General features: G+C 33.3%; 2 protein-coding genes across 3 annotated transcripts; both read right to left on the bottom strand.

The window, feature by feature from the left end:
• Window positions 1-11,266: 11,266 nt before the first annotated feature.
• Window positions 11,267-13,850, bottom strand: LOC130947436 (NADH dehydrogenase [ubiquinone] 1 beta subcomplex subunit 10-B). Its single transcript, XM_057876136.1, has 3 exons — window positions 13,419-13,850; window positions 12,427-12,485; window positions 11,267-11,488 (listed from the first exon to the last, which is right to left on the bottom strand). The coding sequence occupies exons 1-2, from the start codon at window positions 13,705-13,707 to the stop codon at window positions 12,454-12,456; spliced, it is 321 nt and encodes a 106-aa protein (XP_057732119.1). The 5' UTR covers window positions 13,708-13,850; the 3' UTR covers window positions 11,267-11,488; window positions 12,427-12,453.
• A 5,534-nt stretch (window positions 13,851-19,384) lies between these two features.
• LOC130951224 (2-oxoisovalerate dehydrogenase subunit beta 1, mitochondrial-like) lies at window positions 19,385-26,997 on the bottom strand. 2 transcript variants are annotated; one of them, XM_057879859.1, is made up of 14 exons: window positions 26,694-26,997; window positions 25,110-25,339; window positions 23,531-23,642; window positions 23,240-23,275; window positions 23,058-23,117; window positions 22,927-22,984; window positions 22,739-22,836; window positions 22,017-22,106; window positions 21,862-21,930; window positions 21,662-21,748; window positions 20,453-20,548; window positions 20,195-20,272; window positions 19,994-20,080; window positions 19,385-19,730 (listed from the first exon to the last, which is right to left on the bottom strand). In XM_057879859.1, exons 2-14 carry the CDS (start codon window positions 25,289-25,291, stop codon window positions 19,695-19,697), a joined length of 1,089 nt encoding a protein of 362 aa, XP_057735842.1. In that variant the 5' UTR covers window positions 25,292-25,339; window positions 26,694-26,997; the 3' UTR covers window positions 19,385-19,694. The 2 variants fall into 2 exon arrangements, with proteins under 2 accessions (XP_057735842.1, XP_057735841.1); XM_057879858.1 differs by having other exon boundaries at window positions 25,110-25,345; window positions 26,694-26,985.
• Between the last annotated feature and the right edge of the window lie 380 nt (window positions 26,998-27,377).

Below are 27,377 nucleotides of genomic sequence, written 5' to 3'. Positions count from 1 at the left end.
AGGGTTTAGGAATTTAATTTATTTGATATCTATTTCATTGTATTTTATTTCTTTAATTTTTTATTGCATTCAAACCCTTGATATTTAATAAAATCATTAGTTGATATTTAGTATTTAGAATTTCTGCACTAATTTTGTAAAAATAATTTAATTTGACTATTAATTGTGAACTAATTGTGCAAAAAATAAAATTACATACCGTTGGATTCACCGACCGAATAACCTGATGGTAAATGGGCGCCACAAAATATAATATGGCCCCGAAAATGCCGTCGAAAAATATCCAACGGTAACCAACCGCTTATTTTTGTCGTATTAATTGCAAAATCTACCGGTAATTAGTGTCGGACGAAATAATCCACCGGTCAATATTTTTCCGCACCGTTTATACTGTCACATGCATTCTGACAATAAATTCGATGGTAAACGAATTATTGGCGCCAGTAAATCCAACAGTACTCAACGATTTTCTTGTGGTGGGATAAAGTTAGAAGTTTAACTGAAGTTGAATTGGATATAGTAAAATAGAATAAATAACATTTTCGTCCATAAAAATTTGGGTGCCGACAAAACTAACAACAGAAAAACTAAATTGAAACTATATCCATAAAAGATTAGTTCTGTTTGACAAAAGTATCCAATCATTAATCCTTTGTTGACTCTGTTAAAAAACATATTAAATACCTAAATTACCCCTACAATCATCATCAATCTTTAAAACTCAGAAAATTAAACTACTATCTCTTCACCTTCTTCTATCACCACCTTTAACACCATAATTATGATCTTTCTCTTTGAGAATTTGCTAATAATCACCACCACTATCATCACCATCACTACCACCATTTCTTTTCACCTTTTTGTTACTTTTTTTTAAAGTAAAATCAAATAAAATTCTACGCTAATAATAATCATCAATTTATCAATATTTTAATCAAGTTTGGGCAACAACAATAGTAGAAATTAAGGGCCACATTCATCGGAGACTCAATTTGAATCATCGGCAGTTACCATCCATGGATTCATCAAATGCAACTATGTCTTAACAATTTTGTCACTGAAAGGTTGGAAGGCTTTTAACTCCAGTATCTCTGCCTCTTTTAGTAACTAAAACAATGGAAATAACAAGGAGATTAGTAAGATTGGAGAAGTACTTCAATGTTTGCTTAAATTTCTGGAGAGCTCAAATTCCGTGTGAATTTGACGAACGTGAGTTCACCGAGTGCACGTCAACGACATCGAGAGTTGGAGGCTTCAACGAAAAATAAAAAGTAAAGAGAGAAAAAAATGAATCTAGGAATGCAGAATAATAATAATAATAAAAAAGAATATTCTTACCACTTGCATTGTGCTCTTCTCTTTCTTTAAGCTATTGATGAGTGTAGTGAAACGTTGATGTTGTTTGTGAGATGTGTGAACAGTGCAATTTCAATTGAGGATGAGAATCTTCTAGAAGATATGCAACCTAGGAGCGCGGAGAAGACAAAGGTGATGGAACGACGCGAGTAAGACAAACTAAGGCAGAGCAAATCTAGAAGATGAAAAAGATCTGGATGTGCAAGAGTGCAAGAAGGGAGGGAAGAAGAGGCAGCAGATGACAGTGGTTACAACACTGACAATGGTAAGGCGGTGACGGAGGTTGCATATGAGATTTGCCAGCATAAGGTTAGGTTTTGGTTAAAAAAATAGGGTTTTAAGAGGTTGATGATAATAGACAAGTGATTTAGGAATTTAAAGTGATGTTTTAATAGAGTAAATAAAAAAATTAACAATAAAATATTTTTGTCAAGCGAAACTAATATTTTATGGGTATCACATTAATTTAATTTTTTTGTGATTGGTTTTGTCAGCTTCTAAATATTTTATGATAAAAAATAATTATTTACTCTAATAAAATATATACTTTTTTACAAGAAGTAATTTTTTGTATTTTATTATTTTAAATTGGTTAACCAATTCTTTAACCATTTTTTTTGACTAATTCGTTATCAACCAATTTTTTATTTGAATTAAACCAGTCTGATAATCAGCTCCCAAGTAACCTGGTTAAACTAGTCGATTCAATCCGATTCTCAAAATCTTGATTAATGATACTTATATTCATATGTTTTCCTTATTAATCAGTAATCACACATTGATATTACCATTAATGCATAAAAGGAAAAAATGATCTCTCTTGATATAAAAACACCAACAACATCTCTTATCCACCCCACAATCTCATCATGCATTATCATTACGAGCTGATCTAAGTTAGGCGTGGCAATGAGTAGGATAGGGTGTGATTTGGACTCAATTCTAATCCTACTCGCGAGTTGAGAACATGTCAATCCTATCCCTATCTGTTCTCAACCTGCAGATACCAGATCCTACCCACAAGTTAGCAAAAAGATGTAATATTATTATATAATCTAATGAGCATGCAAATTAAAAATTCAACATAAACAATACAATCATCCTACAAATAACATAACCATCAAATATTCAATTCTACAAAAAAAATCTTTACTTAAATTAATTACACAAACACAAATAAAATCATTATAAATCTATGAACATTTCATTTGCTGCAACAACACCATCACTAGTCTATAATTTCATCATTATCATCATCATCATTTGCAGTTTGATAATCAGATTTTTTACCTAAAAATAAAATATAATAAATTTATTTATTAATCAATCTATATATAAATTTAGTATTAACGTAAATAAATGCAAAAGTTGAACCATAAATAATCTCTTTGACGATATAATAGTCATAACCAGTTTTGATTACACATAAGAGCTTCCACGGTATCTTCATGAAGACTACCACGATGAGGAGCAATTACCCGACCACTTGTGCTAAAAGAAGATTTAGAAGCAACAGTAGTCACAGGGGTGACAAATATATCTCTCGCAATTCTTTGAAGGGTTGGAAACATATCCCCATTCACTTTTCACCAAGCTAAAATATCAGATTCGACACTCAAATGATGAACATATTCCTCTATATAATGATCAAATTCAGTTTGCACAAATAAATCCATTTTCCTCCTCTTTTGTTTGATATACAACTGATAAGCAGCATAATCATCTTGCTTTGCATTCATCTGTAGCCCTTGTGTAGAATTCTCAAAGATATTACTTGAATTAAATGCATTCTGTTAGTACTCATGAAGCAAGTTATAGCATATCTATTTGATCCTTTCAATATTACTTGAGCATTCATCTTGATTTTGATACAACATTAAAAATTTATACTCAAGACTAGCAAGTTTATACCTAAGATTTAGAATGACAGCAATACCCATCATGCCATAAATTTCTTCCCAATACTTTTCAAAATTTATCCTCATACTACACATTATATTACTAATTAGTGGAATCAAAGAAGCAGACCATTTTTTCAAGGAAACATTTATATCACATAATTTGTTAAAATAATTGTTTGCATTATATTATAAAATAATTTTAATTTATCACAAATTTTTTTGCTCAAGTTTTCGTTCCTCATTACTTGGCAAACTTTTATAATTAGGATTTTTTTGTCTTAATCGAGGAAATATATTTCTATACAACTATGCACACATCACATAAGTGGAGTTCCATCTAGTTGGACAATCAAAAATTAATTTTTTCATAAATGGAATATTTGACTTACTACACCAACTTTCAAAGGTTTCATGTCTTTTACGAGTTGAAATCCAATACACCACACTACCACAAATTTTTTCACACTTTCTTTAACCAAATTTAAACCATTTTTCACAATTAAGTTCAAGATATGAGTACAATAATGTATATGTAACATGGAATCCCCTAACAACAAATATTTTAAAGAGTATATACCTATTTTGGTCCTCAAAGAATTTCAGACTGGACACTTTAGTCCCCAACTAAAATTAATTACTCGATTGGTCCCTAATAATTAATTCCGTCAGTCACTTAGGTCCTTTACTCCATTAACTCTAATGGAGGACAAAATAATCCCTGACAACTCTAACGGGAGACAAAATGGTCCCTGATCTCCTATATTCGGAAACAACACTGTTCTCTCCCAATTTTCATCATATCTCGCATAACACTAGCAGTTTAACACTGTAACTTCAAATTACACAATACACACTCTATAAATTTAATGTTCACAAGAAAAAAATCATCAACTTGTTCTCAACCAATTCATACTCAGGAAAATAATGCCTATGTCTCTCAATTAGTTATCGTCTTCAATAGATCCAATGAATCTAGACAGTAAGTTTGATTTGTTAAGACTCGTTGTCATCGTTGCTATTTCCTTCCTCCACCCTATCATCTCTATGACCACATTGTCCACTACTCCGATCGCTTCCTTCAGCTTCTTCTCCGAACCAATGTTCAATAATCGCTTCAGTTTCCAAATGAGCGGCAATGGCGACATTGCTCGTTATACTGATAGCTTGGATGCGAGGTTGAAACTGTTTGCCAACTTGGACTTTGGAAAATAAGGAATGAAGCACTCGGTGTCTATTTCAAATGAGAATTTGCATATGATGTCGAAGGAGAATCTTCTCATGATGTCCTAATGTCCAACAATCTATATTGCTTGCCAGAGAGTGGAGAAATACATGCCCTTGGAGTAGTTGTGGAACTTGGTCTTGAGAATGTCGTGGACGTGTCGTGGTTGGAGGTGATTTTATCGAAGACGTGGAAGTGGATGCTTTTGGAGGGTGAAGTGCAGAGGAGGTGGATGTACCAGTCACAAAGATTTAGGAAGTGTGTGGTCCATGACATATTGAGGTAGGTGCGACACGTGTGACAATTACACTATGGCTTAATCTTGGAGCTAAAGAGGAGGAAGGAAAAAATGGAAAAGAAGACTATGAAGGTGAAGAACGAGAGTATGAATGTTAGGGTTATGCGAGATATGATAAAAATTAGGGAAGAACAGTGTCGTTTTCGAATAAAGGGGTCCAGGATCATTTTGTCCCTTGTTAGAGTTGTCAGGAATCATTTTGTCCCCTGTTAGAGTTGTCAGGGACTATTTTGTCCTTCGTTAGAGTTAACGGAGTAAAGGACCTAAGTGACTGACGGAATTAATTGTTAAGGACCAATCGAGTAATTAATTTTAGTTAGGGACTAAAGTGTCCAGTCTGAAATTCTTTGAGGACCAAAATGGGTATATACTCTATTTTAAATCTAAACTCTCCAACAACTCATCATTAATAGAATAATTATCTAATGTAATAATTGACAATTTTCTATCTATGTTTCACCCAACAAAATTTTCATTAATGCATTAGAGAGCGCTTCAGTCATATGATGGGCAAGAACACAAGTAAAACTTAAAATTGTTAAAAAATATATTAATTATTATCGTTACAAATATTAAAAGTCATATCAATTATTAGAAATATATTTTAGAGCATTACCACAATATGCATATTTGCAAAATCCATGAACTATCAATGCAGTGTACCGTAACAACTATGTATCCTTTTTCTTGGTTGGAAGTCCACATGTTGGTAGTAATTACTACTCGACTATCATTTTTGTCCATTATCTTAGACATGTCTAGCTTATCCACCTTACACATTTCAAGAATGTCCTTCTTAATTGTGTTTCACTAGGAACCTTAAAGATTGGTTGCATTGATATATATACTTTCTTCACTCCAATATGTTCCACAAATGATAAAGGGTACTCGTGGATACAAATGGCCTTGACAATACACTTCCTTGTGTAAGATGAATCAAATATCAAAGTATTTGCACCATTCCTTGCATGTTTAGACAACGAGTCAGCAATTGTTGATTGCTTAAATTGATAATTTAGTTTGCTTACAGTAATGGAGCACATGATTCTTCAAATTTGTAGCTCATTTCTTGGATTTACTCCAAGAACAGATTTGCAATGGTTGCATTTTGCCTTTCATTCTTTTTCCTCTTGATATCGACTAAAGTGTTACCAATAAACACTCTTCAAACTAGATTTGTTGCTATTTTCAATCGAAGTAGATTTATTTGGGACAAAATTAGTTATTACTTTCACCGGGGGTTCTTACTTTTGTTCTTTTGTAATCACATCTTTTGCCATCACATCCATGTTAGTACTTTTCATTTGGAAGTGAATTTCCTCATAATAAACATATATCAATGCAAATCAAACCAAACACTAAAAAGCTATTAGTTGCATCAAATATTAACGTAACACGTTCAAATACACTTTGTGCAGATAAAAATCACCTAATCAGCATAAGCAATAATAATAATCACAATCATAACAGAACAGAATTTCATGTATCCGTAAATAATCAAGGAAAAATACAAAAAGAAACTCAAGCAATAACAATAAGCAACACAACATAATTCAGTAGGAACGAAGACTTTAGCGATTATTTGAACTAGTTTCAAAGGCTTGATGGACATTTGGAAGTGAATTTGGCTTACCCTTTGAATTGATTCAAAGTAGTGCCGAGTACTTCAACTAAAGGGGGGAGGGCAGCTTCTGTGACAGTTTCAAACCATGGCGACGACGGAGCATGTCGAGCATGGCACTAAATAGAGCATGCGAGCATAGTGACCACAGAACACGACGCTGAATGGAGCACGCAAGCACGGCGACCACGGTACTGAATGCGAGCACGAGCATGGAGCACCGACGAGGGGAGTAGCCGAAGAAGGGAGCACAAATTTTCAGCGGAGAGACGCAAAGAGATTGAGAGGAGAGATTAGGGCTAGCCGTTGGATAGGGGTGATATGAGTAAAGAGATTAGGGTTGCGTTATAATTGGGTATTTATGTATGAATGAATACAATTAGCTTTTATATAAACAAAAGCATTAAATTACCAAATGCTAACCTTGGCTCAGTAATTAATCTTTTTACATCAAAGTAGAAGTCATTGGTTCAACATTCACTTAGTACATATTTTTATATAACATTATATATATATATATATATATATATATATATAGGGTGCGGGTTGCTTGAGTAGAGTTAAGACTCAACCCACACTCCTACCTGATCCGCACTCAATTCTACCCACAACAAGTCGAGTTGACAACCATACCTGACTGAGTTGGGTTAAGTTGGATATCCATGAAATAGGATATATGTTGCTATCTCTATCTAAGATCATATATTAAATATATTTAGTTTATACAACTATTGAGTTAGAATTAGTTTTGTTAAGATAATATGATGACAAATAATTTTTTTTAGTATACAAAGGGACTAAAAGCCCAAAAAACCAAAAACACACCATTGAGGAATTATCCTAGGAAACTTTACTCCAGAGACATCTATCATTAGAAAGACATCTATCATTAGAGTAGTAGATAGTAGGGTAGAAGTGAGTCGAGTTAGACCAAACTCAAATTCGCTTCACAAAAATTAAGCTTAACTCACGACTTGACTCATTAATAATTAAGCATATTTCGTAAGTTTAAGCTTAGCTCAACGAAAGCTTATGAGCTGGCTTGAGCTCACAAACTGGTCCAAATAATAAGAACATAATCTATAATTCTATATCAATAAATTATAACTTTTATATATATATATATTTAAAAATATTAAAAAAATTAATTTTATATATTGTATATCTATTAATTATAAATTTTTTATTTATGTCCTATATTAAAATTATAAGAGTTTTTAAAGAAGACCAATTTTCAATTTTTTCCAATTTTTTGAACCATGAACCATCCAATTTCTGAATATGTTCTAGCTAAACAAAAAAAATGTTGAAAAGAAAGGTTAAAAAAATTGAAAAGAAAAACCAAAATGAACGGGAAAAAAAATCATGGAAACGTGTTCAACGTGGTTTTGTTGCATCATGTGTGCAACGTTGTTTTGAATAAAAATATCAACCATAAAGAAACCCAAGTTGGTTATTCTCTCAAAAGACAAACCAAGAACCATAACAAATATAAATTTTAAAGTTAAAATGATTAAGGAAATAGACTTTGAAGTCTAAGCCTTGAATCAAGACATAACTATAGAATTGACGAAGATTTACAAGTCACTGATGCAAGTAATGTGATGATATTGGTTAATTATAAAATTGGGTGTGTTTTAATTAAAAACTCTTATAATTTGCAAAAATAATTTTATTATAGTTGAATGATTTGATTTTTTAAACTTAAGTTAAGGAAACCTATAATGTTAATTATAATGATTTAATTTAATTTTTTTAATAACTATTAAATATATCATAAAAAATAACTAACATCTTATTTACAAGAGGGTTTGTTAAAAATCATGTAAAAATATATAACACATCATTCACATTTCATAAAATATTTACTATGTTGCATTCGCACAACTTGTATTGATATATCACAACTAAATATAATCTAAAGCAACCATATATGTTGATATAATCTCATGTTCTCATCTAACTAAGAAAACTAAATCAATTACAAAGGTATAAATATATCGTTCACATTATTTTCCTAAAACTAATTTCTCATATTTTATGCACACAATTTATATTCATAACAGCTAAATATATTATGGTAGAAACCAATCATATATATTTTATTGATAGTCTAATATAATATCATCTAATTAGATCACGATTATATTTCATCATCAGCGTTGAATCTAATAAATCTAACAAAAATAGCTAAAAAAAAGTGAAGATTCATATATAACTGTTTTCATATAAAGTTGATATTTAAAATTGTTAAATGATTAAATTATTTAATGATTTTTAAATATCAACTTCACATAAAGATAAATTACACGTAAATTTTCACTAAACAAAAAACATTTGATTAAATTTGTTAAGAAATACTAGAAGGTCATCATAATTTATTATTTTTGACCATCAATTAATCATCAATATTTAAAAGTAGGTAAATTATATGGTAAAGATATAAGTTTACAGATTTTTTCTTTAATAGAATGAAAGAGAGATTAATAAAAATAGGACCCACATTTTGAATAATAATAAAATAATAAAAAATAATTAAAAAAATATTTTCTCTTTCTATACTACTCTAATCTATACAGTAGAATACCTTTTAAAAATATAAAATAAAATATATTATTAAATTATTAGACTAAAAAAAATAATAAATTTTGATGCGAAGCTCCTGCTCCTAATATATTTGTTGTTATTTAATTGGTACAATCAATGTGGATTATCCATCACATATTTCACCGGCTCTCTTGAATGGTAGTAAATCATAGGATGTAACTGAAATATGAAGCAAAGTAGTAGGAAAAAAACAAGAAGGCGACAACATTGATCTGAAAGGGAATCCGATATTAATGGTGATGGACAAATACAAGAATTCAAAGGCTGCTGAGCCTATTCATTGGAACTCAACTACATATCGTCATGTCACAAGAGGCATGACTTTAGGATTATATCAAAACGAGTTTTCTTGTCCAACAGGTACAACCAATTTTGGACATTGAAGTTTTCTTGTTCGAATGCATGAAGCTCTTTTTGTCCTTCATCTATCAAATTTAAGCAAAGTTATAAATATATGTCAAATAGAGAAATGGTATAGCATGTTTGCTTAACTGTTTGCTTGTCATTTTGTATTGCCAAGTTCAAAGAGGCAAAAGAAAAAGTTTTGTTCAACTCTCTTTATCTTTTTGGATCAGTCGTCTCGTGGGAATCCTTTGGGTACTTGCTCTATCTCTAAACATTGTAACCCCCTATATATATATTATTTGAACTGGGTACAATTTTCAAAACAAAATTGTAACTTTTTAAAAAATTATTTTAATGTTTAAGGAGAAGTTAAAAAAAATGACTTTTTTCATAATAAAATTTTTTTATCACTTTTCTTTTAAAATAAGTACTTTTAGAACTAAAAAACTAAACACAAAATAACTTATTTATAAGTTATTTTTAATATAAACATTTATTGTTTAAGCTATTTTTTCAAAAATAACTTAATTAAATTATTTATCAAAACTGTGCCTTAGTCTAAGGTCAACATTTTGAAGGATCAAAGATCTAATTGTTACTTTACTTGTATTGTTATTTTTGTTGCATCGTGAAGGAACAAAGTTTCTGCTGCAAAAAGTGAACAGTGTGAAGCGTGCACCAATGTCGAGAATCCAAGTAGAACCTTTTATCCATAGGAGTATTTGTTTATTGTTTAAGAAGCAAGGAATGGCCATTTTGCTCTTCATATATATATAGATATGCTCCACTATTCAAAGATCAAGAAGGAGGAGCAAACGTCTAGTAGTGAATGCGGTTAAGAAGAAGGAGCTCCTTTCAATCCAATACGAAGGGCCAAGGAGAGGCAAAGAGCTGTCATCTCATGCATTCGGCTACCCTTAATGTTCTTATTTTAAGATGTTAAGTTTCGCCAGATGCATGACATGAGAGCAACTCAATCCGCCTGCTTAGCTCATCCATTGGATTGAAGGGAGCTCCAATTTTCACTTCTTTTCTTTTGTTACCTTTTCTCCTTTGCAGTTGCAGATCATGTTTTCTTTCGTAGAATATTTTCAAAGCAGCATGTTTCACAGGTTTGTCTCTTCCATTCTTTATATCAAACAAGTCCTACTTACTTTCTTCTTGATCATGCATGTTTTCAGGTTTTCGAGTTATGCCAATTAAGGGAAAAGAGAACATCATCCTTTTGCTTACCCAAGAGAAGAGATCTTTCAGAAAGAGACATGATCTTATTGTTTAGCTTCTTCACTCACTCAACCTTGTATTATTTCAAGAGGAAAATAAACATTTGCTGCTGCTGTATTGTTGAATTTATTTATATTCTTTACAGCATTGATACTGTCAATCTTAATGATGTTGCCATTGAAATTATTAGAAACAAATAAAGTAATATTTAGTTTTAATGATTAATGTGAGAACAGATTTAAGAGAAGTTCCTTCACAATCGTTTCTAATGTTATTTATGATATGTATACAATGGTAATGTTGAACGAGGCTCACATTAACTTAACCTCCTTGGAATCTAGAAATTATTTATCTTTCTTTAATGTTATTTCCTCTACTTGGCTCAATAGTCGATAACAAAATTTCAGAGTAACGGCTTAATTCAGTCTTTCATTGATTTCAATTCAAAGTGCATAATTGGTTATATACCTCTTAGAAACAGTTTCCTTTACATTTTGAATTCACATGCAACAGCACCACCATTAGCATCATTGCAGAAGAGAAATGTCATGGTGTTCAATATACGCATGAAACAACTCAAGGGAAAAACTAAGGAGTAAAAAGTCACATTGAAGTCTTTGTTGAGTATTAGGAATGGACCATACCATACATAGAACACACAGAAATCGTATTATTATTAATGCACCCTGAGATCACACAAGAAGAAACTAGAGAAATTTATTTTATAATCTGATGTACCAAATTTGTTTACATTTTTGCATGCTAAGAAGCAAAGAGCCTACTAAAGCCAAGGGAAAATAGCCCAAGCCAGGCCAAAATAGAGTTGTAAGGAAAAAAGAACACAAGAACTCCAACATAGGCACTTCTCCTTGTATTTGATTTCAGCAATATGATCAGTTTCGTAATCAATCTCCCTGCAAAAGAACCAAAAATCAGTTTTTGTTCACATCCGCAAAATCATGTTATAAATGATAGATTCTTTGGAAATGAGACTACAATGATATCTGAGTTCATAACCTATAGTTAAAGGACATGCAAATATTGCTAGTGCCTTTTGAAATAAATACAATTAAGGCAACAAATTCCAAAAGAACTATGTTTAAGATCCTTTATTTGGTCAAAGAGGCTTCATTATGCAGAAGTTTCAACTTTCTGACTTCTCAACCACATTGAAAAATATGTGAAAGAACAAAATAACGTGTGCTTATACTTCTTTCTAATTATAAAAACCTATCAAATTAAGCAATCAAACGTTCCCCACCAAATATACCAAATAACACCAATTATTTGTCATTATCAAGTTTATGAAATTGCAGTGGGGCAAAAATCCAAACTTAGTGGATGCTCAATATAATGTTTTCCTTACTATCAACACCAATTCATTTTAAGCTATAAATATATAATTTCTCACAACTTAACTCAACAGAAATCCACCTTACTACTGTCACACCAGTCACCTGTATCAAATTTCTCTTAAATAAATTTTAGAAATTAGAGAATCTAAATTGAGAGGTCTATGATGACAACAATCAAACCATAGCCCCTTATGAAAGTTGATCTTTATATTCTTGTGCACATCAAATCGTAAATGATGTGTAGTTACTCTCTCAACCAAAGTTTGGGATGTGCTCAATCACAAGCTGTTACTGAGCATCCCAAACTTCAAATAAGCAAATCAAATTCTTTAAAAGTCGGAAACATAACTGACTAGTAACAACATAAAGGGATTTCTACTCAGCATTGGCATTTTCCGTCATTGGAACAATTATTTCCTTCTCTATGATTTGCCTAATAATATTTTTACATATATAGAAAAGTAAATAAGAGAAACAGAAATGAAGTTTGAAATTACCTTTTATTTATCCACAGGACAGTCTAGTCATTCAGACTCAACAGCCTCAGGTTTTGGACCTAGTTCAGAAAATAAAACAAAGCAAAAGGAATCATCACAAAAAGCACCAAAGGGAAGAGTAGAAGACAATTAATTGTAACTGAAAGGATTAACCACAAAGCATATTGTTCCAGATCTTTCCAGCTATAACATTATAGGGTGAGTTTTAATTTGATTCTTCTACATTATGTTAGTTGAAAATAAGCGTATTCATTTCTTTTTCATTTCCATATTTATCAGAATATAATACTATGTACCATCCATCAAATATGGGATACAAAATACCCAAAACATACCATTTCATCCATCAGCTACAAACAATCACAACTTGAGATAAATCGCATACACCTACTTGATAACTCTATTCCATTGACCATGAAAAAAATATTTGTTAAGTGCCTTTTCTTTTCCAAATTTATTTCAGCAGATAAGCAGAATCAGATAAAATTGGATTGGTTATCCATTAACCAAAGAATATTGGAATTAATCCAGTCCCTTACTATCCGGTCTTTCCTCCATCATGAAAATGAAACCTTTACAAACAACAATAAAAAGAGGACCGAATTCGAATATAGAAATCAAACAAGCATGAGAAATGAAATAATCAAGAGACACAAGCTCAAAAGTGAGCAACAAAAAGGCACAACTAGGCATATATTACACACGCACCACTTAACTATTCATAAAACCCCTTGTTTATTAAACAAGAGAAGCCCAAATTATCTTCCATGAGTGTCAAATATCCTATTCCTCAAAGCAAGTTTCTCTTGCACGAATTCCAATACCCCAAACCCAAATTACGTTCATCGCATTCAATAATTGGCAAAACCCCGTGCATATTGATAATGAGAAATCACTAATAACGAGCAAGTCTTAACGTAATTTTTAATTCAGGACCCTATAATCAATGACCTAAACAAAGAGAAAGGTAGAAGGGGGAAGGGAAAGGGTACCGTGGAGAGAAGGGTGGCGACCGTCCTTGCCCCAACCAATGCCGCGGGTGGAATCAAGGTACTGCTGAACGAGGTGGCGGCATTTCTGAAGGTGGTTAACGCCTTCGATGCGGTAGCACCATCGCAGCTTCTCCCTGATGATCTTAGCCTTCTCGATCTGGATCCACTTCTCTCTGACAATGTGCTCCCTCATCTCCAAGAAAGCCACCGGATCCTTGTACGGATTCTCCGGGTCGAAGTCGTCCGGCGGCGACTCATCGAACTCCACGTACCCCTTCTTTCTTCCCATTCTTCTTTCCTTTCTGCTTGCTTCCTCTGTTCTCACTGATGCTGCTTCACTTCTTGTCTTCGTCGTCGGTACTGGGGTTTCTTCTTTTCCTTCTAGCTTTTCATTTTGTTGGGCTCAGATTCTTCGCCTCTGCGTCTAAAGGCCCATTTTGTTTCCTGGAAGGAAATTAAAAAAACTCTTTCGTCCGTTTAAATAATTGTTAGGGTTTAACAATTTATTAATTTATATTCGTAACGAATAAGTTCTTGATTTATAAGTTTAAGAGCTATAAAAAAAACTATATGTTTCTAATTAAATTACTGAATAATTTGTCTTGCTGCTAAGATTACTATTAGACACTTTTTGCTATATTCTATTTGAGTTAAAGATTAAATTGATCTCTAAAATTTGACTCAAACCTTAATTTAATAATTGAAATTTTAATTTATTCAATTTAACTCATGTTAGGGAGTTATACTAGAGTTTCTAACAACTATCTAACAGGGCAATTAAAATTTTATACCGCAATTTTATCCCTAAAAAATTTTTAAACTTTAATTATCAATTGCTGAAAGTTTGACAGATTAAATTCAGTCTACTTAAAAATGATATAGTAATTATTACGAACATTCTTTTAATTGATTTTTATTTTGTTTATTCAAAAAAATTTATCAAACTTTTTTATTTAAATAAAATATTATATTTCTTAATTTATTTAATAATATAAGAAATTATATTTTTATGTATTATATCTCAATTATATTTTTTATATATAGGTATTGTTCATACTCCAACCTAAAATTATAAAATCAGACCTAAAAAGAATAAAAGTCCACCTAATTAAGGTGGCCTCCTCCACTACTACTTAACCTCATAGAGATCGACCGCCACAAAGACAGTTCAACCATACTTATTCGAATCAGTAACTACTCCCCCAAGATATATCCCACTTATTTAGAAGGAAGATCTCAACAAACTCCTTAGAAAAAGGGAACAGTTAGCCACCAATAAAAGTGAAACTACTCTAAAATGTGATTATATACTCTACTATAAATACATTGACACTCTCTGGTATACTTAGAACCCAATCTCCTAAAAACCTGCCTAAATTCTTTTTTAACTTAAGCATGTGAGTCTCTTGTAGATACCACTCCTATCTCCTCACGAGAACTCGAACGACGGCACTTCGACACCAGCACAAGTCGGATACTGCCTGAGAAGGAGTCTGAACCTCATGTCAGACCCAAATACAACCCAGTTTTAGGTAACCCCTCGGAATATTGGTGCTGTTGTCGGAGACCTGGAAGTTTACACCTACATATGACGGACAGTCAATTTGAAGACGGCCATACGGCATTCGAGTTGGAACCAGAGCCTCACAACGACGACCTAACACTTACATTGCCTCCACCACAGGAAAGAACAATTGTCCCTCCCCCTCCCCCCCCCCCCCCCCCACGGGGAAAGAACGTCAGCAAACCCCCATTCGTGACAGATTAACTCAGAAGTCCACCCACCCGAGGATAAAGGACCTCCACATCCGACGAAAATATTAGGGTTGATACATGGACATCACGGCCGATTGGAGCAGCTCGAGCGGGAGGTTGAACGACAACAAGAAACAGAAAGAGAACTATGAAAAGAAGTACGACAATGAAAAGAGCTAGGGTTCTGAAGATGAACAAAGCTCTGACTCTGGTATGTTTACTTCCTTAGGGTTATTGGTTAATTAATTTATTTGGCAACTGATTAGGTTAGCTTATGTGTTGAACTTTTTCTTGGCAGATTTAAATGAGGATGATGATGACCTTGAAGGTGACTCAGATGCTGACTCATGGCATTCAGAAGATTCTGGTAAACAGTTGGACTCTGATGAAGAATCACCAACGGTATACTCTCAATTTAATGAGAAAACTAAGTTTGGGCTTTTGAAATTTGAGGTTAGTATGATATTTTAGTCAAAGGATGAATTTATGCAAGCCACAAGGGATTACACAATTTAGTGGGGTAGAAATATTTCATTCGTAAAGAATGATAAAGTTAGAGTTAGAGCTGTTTGTTAGACTGAAGATTGTCCATGGGTTGTATATTGTGCATGTAACAAACAAAACGGATCTTGGCAAATTAAAACTCTAGTTGATAGTCACACCTGTCCAAGAAGGAAGAAGAATAGAGCTGCCACCCAAACATGGACACTTAGTAAATTAGTACCTAAACTTAGGAAACATTCCACTATGAAGCACCGAGAGATTTATGACTGGTTTGTAAGAAAGTGTAATATGTATTTGAATAGCACATGTATTACTAAAGCCTTGAAAGCTGCTAGAAAAGTTGTAGAGGGTGATGAAATAGCATAGTATGGGTTGTTGTGGGACTATGCTAATGAACTACTGACTAGCAACCCCGGATCCACAATACAAGTTGGTGTCATCCCCATGTCCGAGAGTCCACCCCTGTTTGAACGATTCTATGTCTGTCTTGATGATTGTAAGAGGGGGTTTAAGGCAGGTTGTAGACCTTTGATAGGATTGGATGGAGCGTTTCTGAAGACATTGCATGGGGTCAAATCCTCACAGCATGTGGATAAGATGCTAACAATCACATCTTTGTAATTGCTTATGCTATTGTCAATGTGAAAAATAAAGATAATTGGCAGTGGTTCCTGGAGCTAATGCACAAGGATTTGGGAGACTACAGGGATAACAAATGGTGCTTCATCTCGGATATGCAGAAGGTAAGGATGATATTGATATACGATAATACGTTCTAAGTATCGATTTAATTTAATGAAAAGTGTTTGAGGGACTGTTTTAATTTAATGAAATTATTTAAGGGACTAACTTGATTAAGTATCTTTTTGTGTGTTGTCTTCTCTGCAGGGTTTAATCCCTGCTATTTAGGAGGTGTTTCCAAGGGTCCATCATCGATTCTGCGTGTGGCATTTGTGGCACAATTTCTCAAAGCAGTGGTCAAGCTGTGAGTTAAAATATTTGGTGTGGGAATGTGCAAGGTCGAGGACAACAAATGAGTTTAATAGAAATATGAACAGAGTTAAGTTGATAAATAAGAAAGCTTGGGAGTATCTTGACAAGTGGCCGAAAGATGCATGGACTAAGGCGCATTTCAGTGAGGTTCCGAAGGTGGATAACATATGCAACAACGCATGTGAATCGTTTAATGCCAAAACCAAGCACGAAAGGAGCAAGCCCATCCTGACCTTAATTGAGGAAGTGAGAAGGATCATCATAAAGAGCATGATTGACAATAGGAAGAAGTTATAGAACTATCAAGGAATTCTGCCCCTTGTTCAGCAAAGTAGACTTGAAGCAATGACATCCTTGTCTAGTCATTGGGCTCCTCAGTGGTATGGTGATGAAAAAGAAGAGTTGTACGAAGTGCATGGCTGGCCAACCAATATGGTTGTTGACCTGGAAAAGCGCACATGCACTTATAAGTTTTGGCAACTCACAAGTAACAATTTCAACACTTAGATAAGTTATATTCAGTCATGTTACACATTTTAATTAACAATTTAATTTGTTTGAAAAGGTATGCTGTGTATGCATGCAATATCAGTCATATAAGATAAGAATGACAAAAGGACTGAAGAGTATTGTCATGATTGGTTGAAGATGGAAGCATATAGGAGGACTTACTGTTTCAATGTCAATCCGGTAAAAGGACAGGATCTATGAGAAAAAACGCCACATCCTGCTCCAGTCCCACCCCATTTAAACCAAAACCTGGAAGACCGACAAAAAAAAGAAGAAGAAAGAAGGATGAATAGCCAACTGGGTTAAAGACATAGATGAAAAGAAAGTACAACCCAATCAAATGCACGTACTGTGGTGAGGTTGGCCACAACAAAAGAGACTGTGCAAAGAAGAAAGCCTTGGATGCTGAGAAAAATGCTAGGCAGATGCAGCTGCAACTGGCAGTTATTGCTCCTGCTGCAGATGCAGCTGATCCTGAAGTGAATGCTGTCCCTATAGAACACGATAATGTTCCAGAAGTAATAGCACCATTGCCTTCACTTCTAGCACCCATCCCACTCCCTACAGAGATTGACATCAGCCAATCTGAAAGCATTCCACCAACCCAAGCTACACAACAGGTTGTATAATGACTGCTCAAGCGTAAGAAAAATATCACCTTTATTTTATAAACTAACAATTGCTTTTGGTATTGGCTTATGTAGGATGAAGTTGTAGCTAGGCCACCTAAATTACAGGTGATTAAAGTGAAAGTAAGAGCTAGATCCTCCCATAAACCTACTACAACTGCACCAGTGACTATCTCGGTTGAGACCATCAAAGGGACAAGTTCTGCAATTGCTAAGAAGTTGGCCAACTTTATGACTTTTTTGCCTACTCCAAACTTCAAGCACTCAAGGAAGAATGATAAACAACATTGATTAGAAAGCAATGTATAGGGCTGCTTTAGTTTTTTTGTATAGGACAAATGAAGTACCATATTAAACATTGTGGTTATGTGTAATCTGAAAGTTGTATCTGTCATTTTCTTTTGGTGTAGCCTTCATTTTTAGGATTGGATACCTTATGAATTTGTTGTGGTACTTATCTTTCAGACAATGAGACAATTAGTCTTGAATGGCAGCACAATGTTATGACTACTTACTTTGATTACTTATCCTGTTTATGGCTTAATCTTATAGCAACAGTGATATTGATTAATTTGCAATATTCTAGAATGCAGTAATTGAGAGTTTGGAGTTAATCTTAAATAGCACTAATCAAACATCTATTCTCATTCAATCCATCCAACTCGATACAACATTACATTTCAACAGAATTGTGTTTACTTGGAAGTACATATCAAACAACAAAGGATCACATTAATTACAACTATCACAAATATAAAAATTATTAGCAATTTCAAAGATCTAACTTCAGCTTCCAAACTACCTAATTTTCATGCCACCTTCACCCTCCATTCATCATAATCACTTTTAACCTGCAATTCAGTTCTAGAATCTTCCTTTACACCACCTTCAACCACTGCTTGATAGTCATTATCATCAACTCACTTAAAGTAATTACAGTGACTGCCCTTCTGCAAATTGATAAATCAGAGACAAAAACAATGAAAAACATCCAATAACACAGAACAAGATGAAAAACCTTCAACTTTTTCAACACCACTCACCCGGTATCTTGGAAATGCATAGAATAATCTATCTGGGTTCTCTGCTGCCCCAGATTTTTTTTATCACAGCCTTCAACCCGCAGAAACATTATTCCTCATGAGTCTTCCTCCTCATTCGCATTGAAGCACTGGAACCGTTACTGTCGTGCGACCGAAAAAACACACCACCACTACGACCTCCATTTTCCGTCTCCATCCTCCCGACGACCCAACAATTCCAAGTTCTACCCAACTATGGGGCCATATAATTCTTGACCGCGACTTATTTATCAACGAATTTAGGATTAGGGTTCATCATCCAAGGGACTGATTTGAATTGTTTTAACGTACTTACCTTGTCAACAACCCCAGCGTACACGTAGGCGTCGTCCACCCAGGCAATTAACAAAACACGTCATCCAACGTTTGCCAGCTCAGTAAAGGAGATGACAGAAAGACGAACATGGTCATGTCCGTCATCTTTCGGTAACGATTTTGATTAACTTTATCTTTCGAAAACTGATATAGAGATCGAAGTATCTTTCAGGGACGATTTTGACTATCAACTCATTCTTACATTCTCATTTAGATATTTCATGTGACATATTCCTATTATATATAGAATTACAAGGATGGGCCTAATATGCGAATGTATGGTTATTTTCAAGTTTCATTCATTCTCTCCTTTATTATTATTATTTTTTAAAAATGTTTTACATTTGGAGAAGGCATGATTAATTTAATCTGCAGATTCCATGGTCTGCAATGCATTATACTAATCCATCTCGTCCCAAACATGATCATTATGATGATCATGTGAATTCAAAATCACATAGATGGTTGAAAGATTGTGATTAAGCTCTTCAGTAGCCAACGGTTGATTTAATAGCATCCAATATCTGCATAAAATAAGTGGCAGAACTTGTTACGGAATCTCAAGGATGCTTAGTGTAATTTACCCTATAAGGAAAATAAAAATATTATGTGTACACCAAAAATCAACTATTAAATCAGTCCTCATGTATTTGTATATAAATACATATTTGTTTAACTCATTTTTAATTTGTATTTTATATTTCAATATGTATTATATATTGATAACTGATTTTTTGTGTACACCTATTATGATTGTAAAGAAAATTAAGGCGAACAGACAAGTTACCTTATTCTTGGTTGGCATGTAGAAGGGCTCAAACACCAAAGGAAAAGGGGTGTCTAGACCGCAGATTCTCGCTACAGGGGCTTCTAACTATACCACAAATAACGAAAGAGACGGTTAGAAATTCGTACCGATACTGTTGAATATGGTTAAGTATGAATGCAATTTCATATACTCTACAACAATAATTTGGCTGAAGCATACCCTCGAGAAGCAGCGTTCAACAATAGAAGCCGAGATTTCAGCACCAAAACCTCCGGTTACCGGAGCTTCATGACTAATCTATACATCCCATTGAAAGCATCATGTAAGACACTCCCTCCATTCCACATTGATGGTCATTTTGACTTTTTTTGATAAAGTTATAAATCAATGCATCTAAATATAATTAATCAATGTATTTGGACACGTTTATAAATCCGGATACACCCGTTTTTTGACCGTTGAAATTAATTTACTCACAAGTAGCCTTCCTGTCTTGTTAACTGAGGTCTCCACTGTCTCCTTATCCCAAGGTATTAATGTCTTTAGATCTATCAGTTCACAAGAAATTCCTTCCTGTAAAATGTCACAATTACTTGAAAATTTTAAGAAACAAGTAATATTTTATCATAGACAAGCAAATTGTGATTTTCAGTATTTTTCTCATATTATGATTATATTTTATGATAGACAAGCAAATTGTGATTTTCAGTATTTTTCTCATATTATGATTATTTTTTCCCCAACGGTAAGTAATTTAAGAGAGTTTCAACTACCAAATTTTCCACTGGAAAATAAAAAGAAGAATCTACAAATGGGATGCTCTAAATAGTTTTATATATGAAAATTAAATACCAACAACCCAAATTGACATACTGCTCAACTACAGTTTCACTTAGACATATGTACATTGACACGACATGAAAAGATGTGCTTATCATTTTGTTGCCTATTTTTTCCTATTATATATGAATTAAATACCAACAATATTCTTTATTTAAAACTAAATAAGTTATGTAGCACTTGCATGGCATATTGTTCTGCATCTGTAAGCTTCTTAATTAAGTTATAAACAACTTGTCATATTGGGTAATTCCATTTTTATTACTATTACACATAATAAATAAAAAAAGTACTGCCAATTGATATACTAGCACATATAAAATCAACCATACTAGGTCTAGACAAAAAATCAGCCACTAAATGAACTATTTGAACTATTTTTATAGAATATATATTAAAATACAAAATACACTAGTTAAACTACACCTGTATTTATACACAAATACATAATGGCTAATTTGGTAACTGATTTTTGGTGTGAACATAGCATTTTTGACATAAAATAGATGTGATATATTAGTTTCATGTCTGTACTATTTGACCGCGGTTTCCAATTCTAGTCTCTGTTATTTCTTTTGTCAATCATGGAAACAGAATCAGCTTCCCTCTGACATTAGAATTCTAAAAAAAAAAATGTTTCCTTCCACATGTAACTCAACCAAGCGTATGATAAAATATCCCAACCCCAAATTCAATTTGTTTTCCCTTTCTGGAAAAAAAAGATTGATTCCAAAAACCAAATATAATTCTTCAACAACAACTTGCCCAACATACTGTAAACCATGGAGAATTATTGTGTGATGCAGAATGTATGTTGTAACCTATTTTTGCGCCAATGCAACTTACTTTTTCAGCATCTAGACAGGCTTGTTCCATTACAGATAATTGAGCTCCCCATCCAACAAGTGTAATATCACTTCCCTGCCGAACCACCTGAGTATATGTTAAAAAAATTTATCAGACTAAATGTTTCACAGAATTATCATTCTGTTGTTATGACAAACTTCTAACTTCATTTCATGAATTTAATGCGACTTGTGTTGTACCTCTGCCTCGGATAGTGGCAACATGTAATCATCCTCTGGTACTTCTTCGACAGCCAAACGATATAGCCACTGAAACCAAGATTCAAATGATTTAATTTTCACAAGTCAAATGCCATAAAGAAGCTGAAGACATAATTCTCATGATAAAACACAACCTTCGGTTCAAAAAATACGATAGGATTTGGATCTCGAATGCAAGACAGCAATAACCCTTTTGCTTCTCGGGGACTTCGAGGGATGACCACCTTTAAAAGAAACACTCGAGACATTTTGTAAAAATACCAACCATAAAACAACAGTATTCTACAATAAGATCATTAATTATATGAAATCTGTGTATACTCTTGGAAGTAAACTGCATGCAATAGGTATGTAACTTAGGTTCAAAATCGGTGATAATGGATTTTACGGGTTTCATATTGATGGTAGCAGAAATTCCATTGTAACCTTGCTTCAAAGATGTAAGAATACATGTCATAAACAAGGAACAAGTATAAATCATATTACCATTCGTGACTGGTCAATGGATTTTAAACCATCTCTGATTTATATTATCAACCACAGGGGTTAAGATGCTCCTGAATGAAATCAGTTTTATGCTCAAGGCCTAAACAACACCAAGCATATCATTGAATAAATTAATGGTACTTCAAAAAAATTTGAGATATCCTGCCACGCTTCATCTGGGAGGTAAGATGCAGGTGCTTTCTATTAATTCCATTATTTTTAGCTGTCTTAATTTGATGACTAGATTTAGGCATGCATGTTCACTATCACTTGGTCTAAACCGATGATCATCTTACACATGAAGAGGGCCTTTAAACAAAAATGAAGAAAAGTTTAATCAGCAAAAAATGAATGTATGAAAGCACCGTACTTTGATACCAGGAACATGACAGAAAAAACCCTCAGGGGATTGAGAGTGGTAATGCCCACCATGGCCCACAGCTCCATAAGGGGCTCTAATCGTTAAACCTATAGGAGTGAGTAAAACGATTTTCATGCAACAGGTGAAAATAAAAATAAGCCAGAACTTCCAACGTTAAAGCAGGAAAAGAAATTTACCACCACAATTAAATTGATTCCCACTTCGGTATCTGAATTTAGCAGCTTCGTTGACAATCTGGAAACAAAAATTGATCAACTACCTATCGAATGTAGCTTTGACTAAAACTAGCCGTGAGAGGGGAGAATGCCTGATCAAAAGCAGGAAAAATGTAATCTGCAAACTGAATTTCTGCTATGGCTCGATTGCCCTGCCATGTAAAATATAAAAGGAGTTTAAACAATTGTTACATCAAAAAAGAGAAGGAGAAGGAAAACTAAATTCGTTGGTTAAAAACTAGGAAGTAAAACCATTTTAAGCTCTGAGACTCACCATTGCTGCTAGACCAATGCCAAAGCCAACGATACCCTATGAATAGCATTTCAGCACAATTGTTTTAAATCAATGCTAAAGGAATACTAATTACAAATAATTAGAAACATACGTAGCAAGAAAGAAGTAAAGAAGTTCACTGAATCATTTTTGGATCTTCAATTGAACACATCTTCCTAGAACTGTCTAGTGAGATTTTAGAATCATAACCAATCATAAAAATTTAGAGGGAGAATGGGAATAGAACAAGAAGAGAGAAAACGGAAAGGCAACAAAGAAGTAAAGAAATACTTGTTCACATAAAGGAGTATTGAAAACCCTTTTCTTCCCAAATTTGTCTGCTAATCCTGTTGTACAACGAAAGACCCCACCAAAACTCACATCTTCTCCGAAAACATAAGAACTGAAATCAAATGCAAGAGAAGATGAGGTTGAACATAATATTGATTCTATACGAAAAAATAATTTCGTTTCACACAGTGAGAGTTAAGAATATGTAAACAGGAAGTTAAAGGTGTACAAGAAATACATACACTTATATCAATTTCATTCAACAATGGGATCAAATTAATCCTAGAAGAAATAAAATCATATGATTTTTTTTAAAACAATTGCCTGTCGGAAGCCACATGTTATTTCCTAGACATGTGCGATATGAGTGGATTGAATTCTTAATCAGTATCATATTTGCTTTTAAACTGTCCAGAGGCTACATTTTCATGGAATGCATTGTTTAGCATCTTTGATGGGTGTTGGGTACAACATAGAGACTTAAATCAGTTCTTGTTTAAACAGTTTCGGGAGAAGGAAGAAAATAAAAAATTTATGGCAATTTGTGATTTCTGCTACTAGTAAGGGTATTTGGATAGAGCATAACACTCACATCTTTAAGGAGTATAAAATGTTTAGAAGAGTATCTTTTCCCAAAGATGCATTGAGATTGGAGAAATTCGCTCCATTTCTATGCTGCTGCTTGTGTATTCTTGTATATCCTAATCCTTTATAATGAGGGATATATTATGCTCCATAATTAGTATTATCCTTCTCTTGTTAATAATAATACTTGTTCTTTATGTATGTATACTAGGATAGTACAATACAAAGCTTCATATTAGCAATGGTTAGATTTAGTTAGTCAAACCTAAAGGTAAGAGCCAATGTCTAAATAATTGAAGCTCAAAAACCATCTTCATTCTCTCTTACTTTTTCTTGGTTTTGATTGTTTACTATCGCTCTACCACTTTACATTAGCGTAGAAAGCTTATAATCAAAGTTGTTGCGGACAAAGTTTCTACGTTCTTGATAAAAAAGTTCTCTCTATGGAAAACTTAAGCATCATTGAATACACACTAAGATAAGTAAATTTCATTCCCAAAATAATGTATAAATGTATTATTATACAAGAGAGTTGAAACATAGAATTTCTAATACTATTTGTTATCTCAACTATTCAATATGATTAGCCTATTAGTACCTAATAATCACTTCTCCAATATAATGGAACAATTCTCAATATGATTTCAGTTAATACAACACAATGTTATTACTTCCCACTCCCCTCTCTCCCAACTCAATGCACATTATACACATAAAAAAAAAAATTGCAAAATATCGAAGGACATTTTTGAGTAATGCTACATAACTAACTATTTTCAGCCAACATCAGCCAACTTTTTTTTAAATTAATTTGTTTATCTTAAATTCTACACCCTAAATTATAATCCTTTTGACCCTAAATCTTAAATTATAAACCTAAACACTCGAATTGAATAATGCTGACTACCTAAAAGTTAGTTCCATGTACTTTCTCTAAAAAGTCAATCATAACAATAAAAACAACAATAGTAACAATAACAATGATGACACATACCGTGGATCAGTGTCCAAAGCAATGTGGAGAGCTTGGTTAATTGCAGAATAAAGGTTCAACGATTTGAGACCTTGCTCATAACCGCTCTTTTGGATGCATGAAGAAGAAGGTGAACTAGAAAAACCTCTCTTGGAAACCCAAGGGATCCATCTTCCAATTCTTTGCACACAGCTTCTTGACATCTCTATTTTTTTTTTTTTTTGCGAGAGAAACTTGCTCTGACAAGCTACCTAACACTAGCAAAAAAAAATATAAAAAAGGAGAAAATTAAAAAAGACGATAAGTTTGTCCTAAATTATGTATGTTGATGGTAACTCAGAAATTGTGGATTAAAAGCTTAGGTGATGCAATATCAGAGTTTCAAAAAAAGATATATATGATGGTGTTGCGTGCATTTGTGGGGAAGGTAGAGATTAGAGAAAACACAGTGACAACGATGGATATAGAATGGCAAATGAAGAAAGGATAAACCACAGTTTTTGGTAAGGGTGTTTGAGTTGCGGTTTGGATTGGTTGAGACTTATGGTCTCATTTGATCTAAACATTAATTTTATTTGTAGTGCAGTTTGGATTAGATAATTTTTTAAAGAAAATCCAATCCAATCTAATCCAATTTCAATCGGTTTGGATTGAATTGGATTTACGGTTTTATAAATTAAAAAAAATTAAATACATATAACAAATCTCTAACATCAAATTTTTAATAACTAATAATAATATAATAAGTCTTAACAATATCTTAAAAAACCAATAATAATACAAGGATCGAATAAAATTATAGGTTAATTAATATAAAATAAATCTCATTTTTAACATAAAATATTTATTAAATAATAATAATATATGAATAATATAAAAATATATTACAAATTGAATATATTATAAGTAAAAATATAAATATAATAATAAAATAATAATATTATAGCGCATTGTGTGGATTGAATTGGATTGAATCAGTTTTAAATAGATTAGAAATCCGATCTGATCCATGCAGTTTGTAAAAAATAGAATCCAATCAAATCCAAATTAGCGTGATTTTAATTGTTTTTTATTTGGATTGAATTTGATGAACAGATTAATTTAGATCATTTTAAATTTGAACACCCGTAGTTTTTATCATAATTATCAGAACCGACCGGACAATTCACCCGATTGACCCGTCTTAATTAAATAAAAATATAAAATTATAAAAAAATAAATTAAAATCAAAAGTTAAAATACATGTCTTTACCATCATATTAATAATACATTGTAAAATGATAAGTGGTGTTTCCCATGGTGTTTGTGATGAAGGCATCTTTAAAATCCTAGCAAAAAAACCCTAATTAAAAATTAAATTCAACCAATTATACCAAATCAATAGCACCTATGTAAAAATGAAATCAGTCAATACAGGTATACAGCAACAAAAAATTTGAGGAAGTTATTATTTCAGCAACAGCAACAGCAACAGAGCAACAAATTCAACCACCAGTAACAATAAATCAGTGAATTCAGCCCTGATAATATCAAACCACCAGCCCTGATGATTTACAGCAATGATTCAATGAAATTGAAAAAAGAAAGAACAGGGAAGAAGCTGACCAACTGAAGATGACGACGACCGCAGACGCTGGTTGACTGGTTCCCTTTTCTTCTGACGCCGGCAAAGACGATGGCAGGGAGGGCGACGGCGACACAGTGAGATCGCAGCGACGACACAGCGCGCGACGACGACCTTGAGTGCGACACAGTGAGTGAGCGAGCGAGACCGGAGAGTCGGACCGGCGTAGTCTCGGAGACGTCAGTGAGTGCGACGGTAAGGAGAAAGAGGTGGAGAGAAGAGGATAACGGTGAGGAGAAGGAAAAAGACTGTAGAGAGTGACCCGGATCCGGTAATTTAAACCGTCCGGATCACCGGTTTATTATACCCATACGTTAGGGGTGCACATGGGCCGGGTGAAGCCGGGTTTGATGTGACCCAGACCCGACCCAAAATATTCACCAGATCTATTTATTAGACCCGAATCCGGCCCTAGACCCGATGAAACCAAGATACTTTCGGGCCATAATTATACCGGGTGAAAATCGGGTGAAAACCGGGCCGTTAACATTACATTACGTTGATACCTTCTTGTAAGCTAGTATGTAAAAAAATTTAAATTTACAAGACTCCAACCATTAGTTAACATGGTAAAATTCACTTAGAAAAATATAACAAGAACCAACCCTTGTTCAAAATTAAAGCATAACCACAATCAATACTAATATTGTCTAATAATACTAAAT

Source organism: Arachis stenosperma, chromosome 9 (assembly GCF_014773155.1).
Source record: "Arachis stenosperma cultivar V10309 chromosome 9, arast.V10309.gnm1.PFL2, whole genome shotgun sequence".
Lineage (NCBI taxonomy): Eukaryota > Viridiplantae > Streptophyta > Magnoliopsida > Fabales > Fabaceae > Arachis > Arachis stenosperma.
Note: the sequence above shows the minus strand (reverse complement) of the source record. Positions and strands in the feature narration are given on the sequence as shown.

Excerpts from the sequence above, each read along its gene's own strand:
- LOC130947436 (XM_057876136.1), bottom strand. The coding sequence starts at position 13,707 with ATGGGAAGAAAGAAGGGGTACGTGGAGTTCGATGAGTCGCCGCCGGAC. Across the intron at positions 12,486-13,418 it reads TCGCCACCCTTCTCTCCACG|GTCCAAAACCTGAGGCTGTT; the intron begins GTACCCTTTCCC and ends TTTCTGAACTAG.
- LOC130951224 (XM_057879859.1), bottom strand. The coding sequence starts at position 25,291 with ATGTCAAGAAGCTGTGTGCAAAGAATTGGAAGATGGATCCCTTGGGTT. Across the intron at positions 23,276-23,530 it reads ATACTCCTTTATGTGAACAA|GGTATCGTTGGCTTTGGCAT; the intron begins GTATTTCTTTAC and ends TGCTATTCATAG. Across the intron at positions 21,749-21,861 it reads TGCCACTATCCGAGGCAGAG|GTGGTTCGGCAGGGAAGTGA; the intron begins GTACAACACAAG and ends ACATATACTCAG.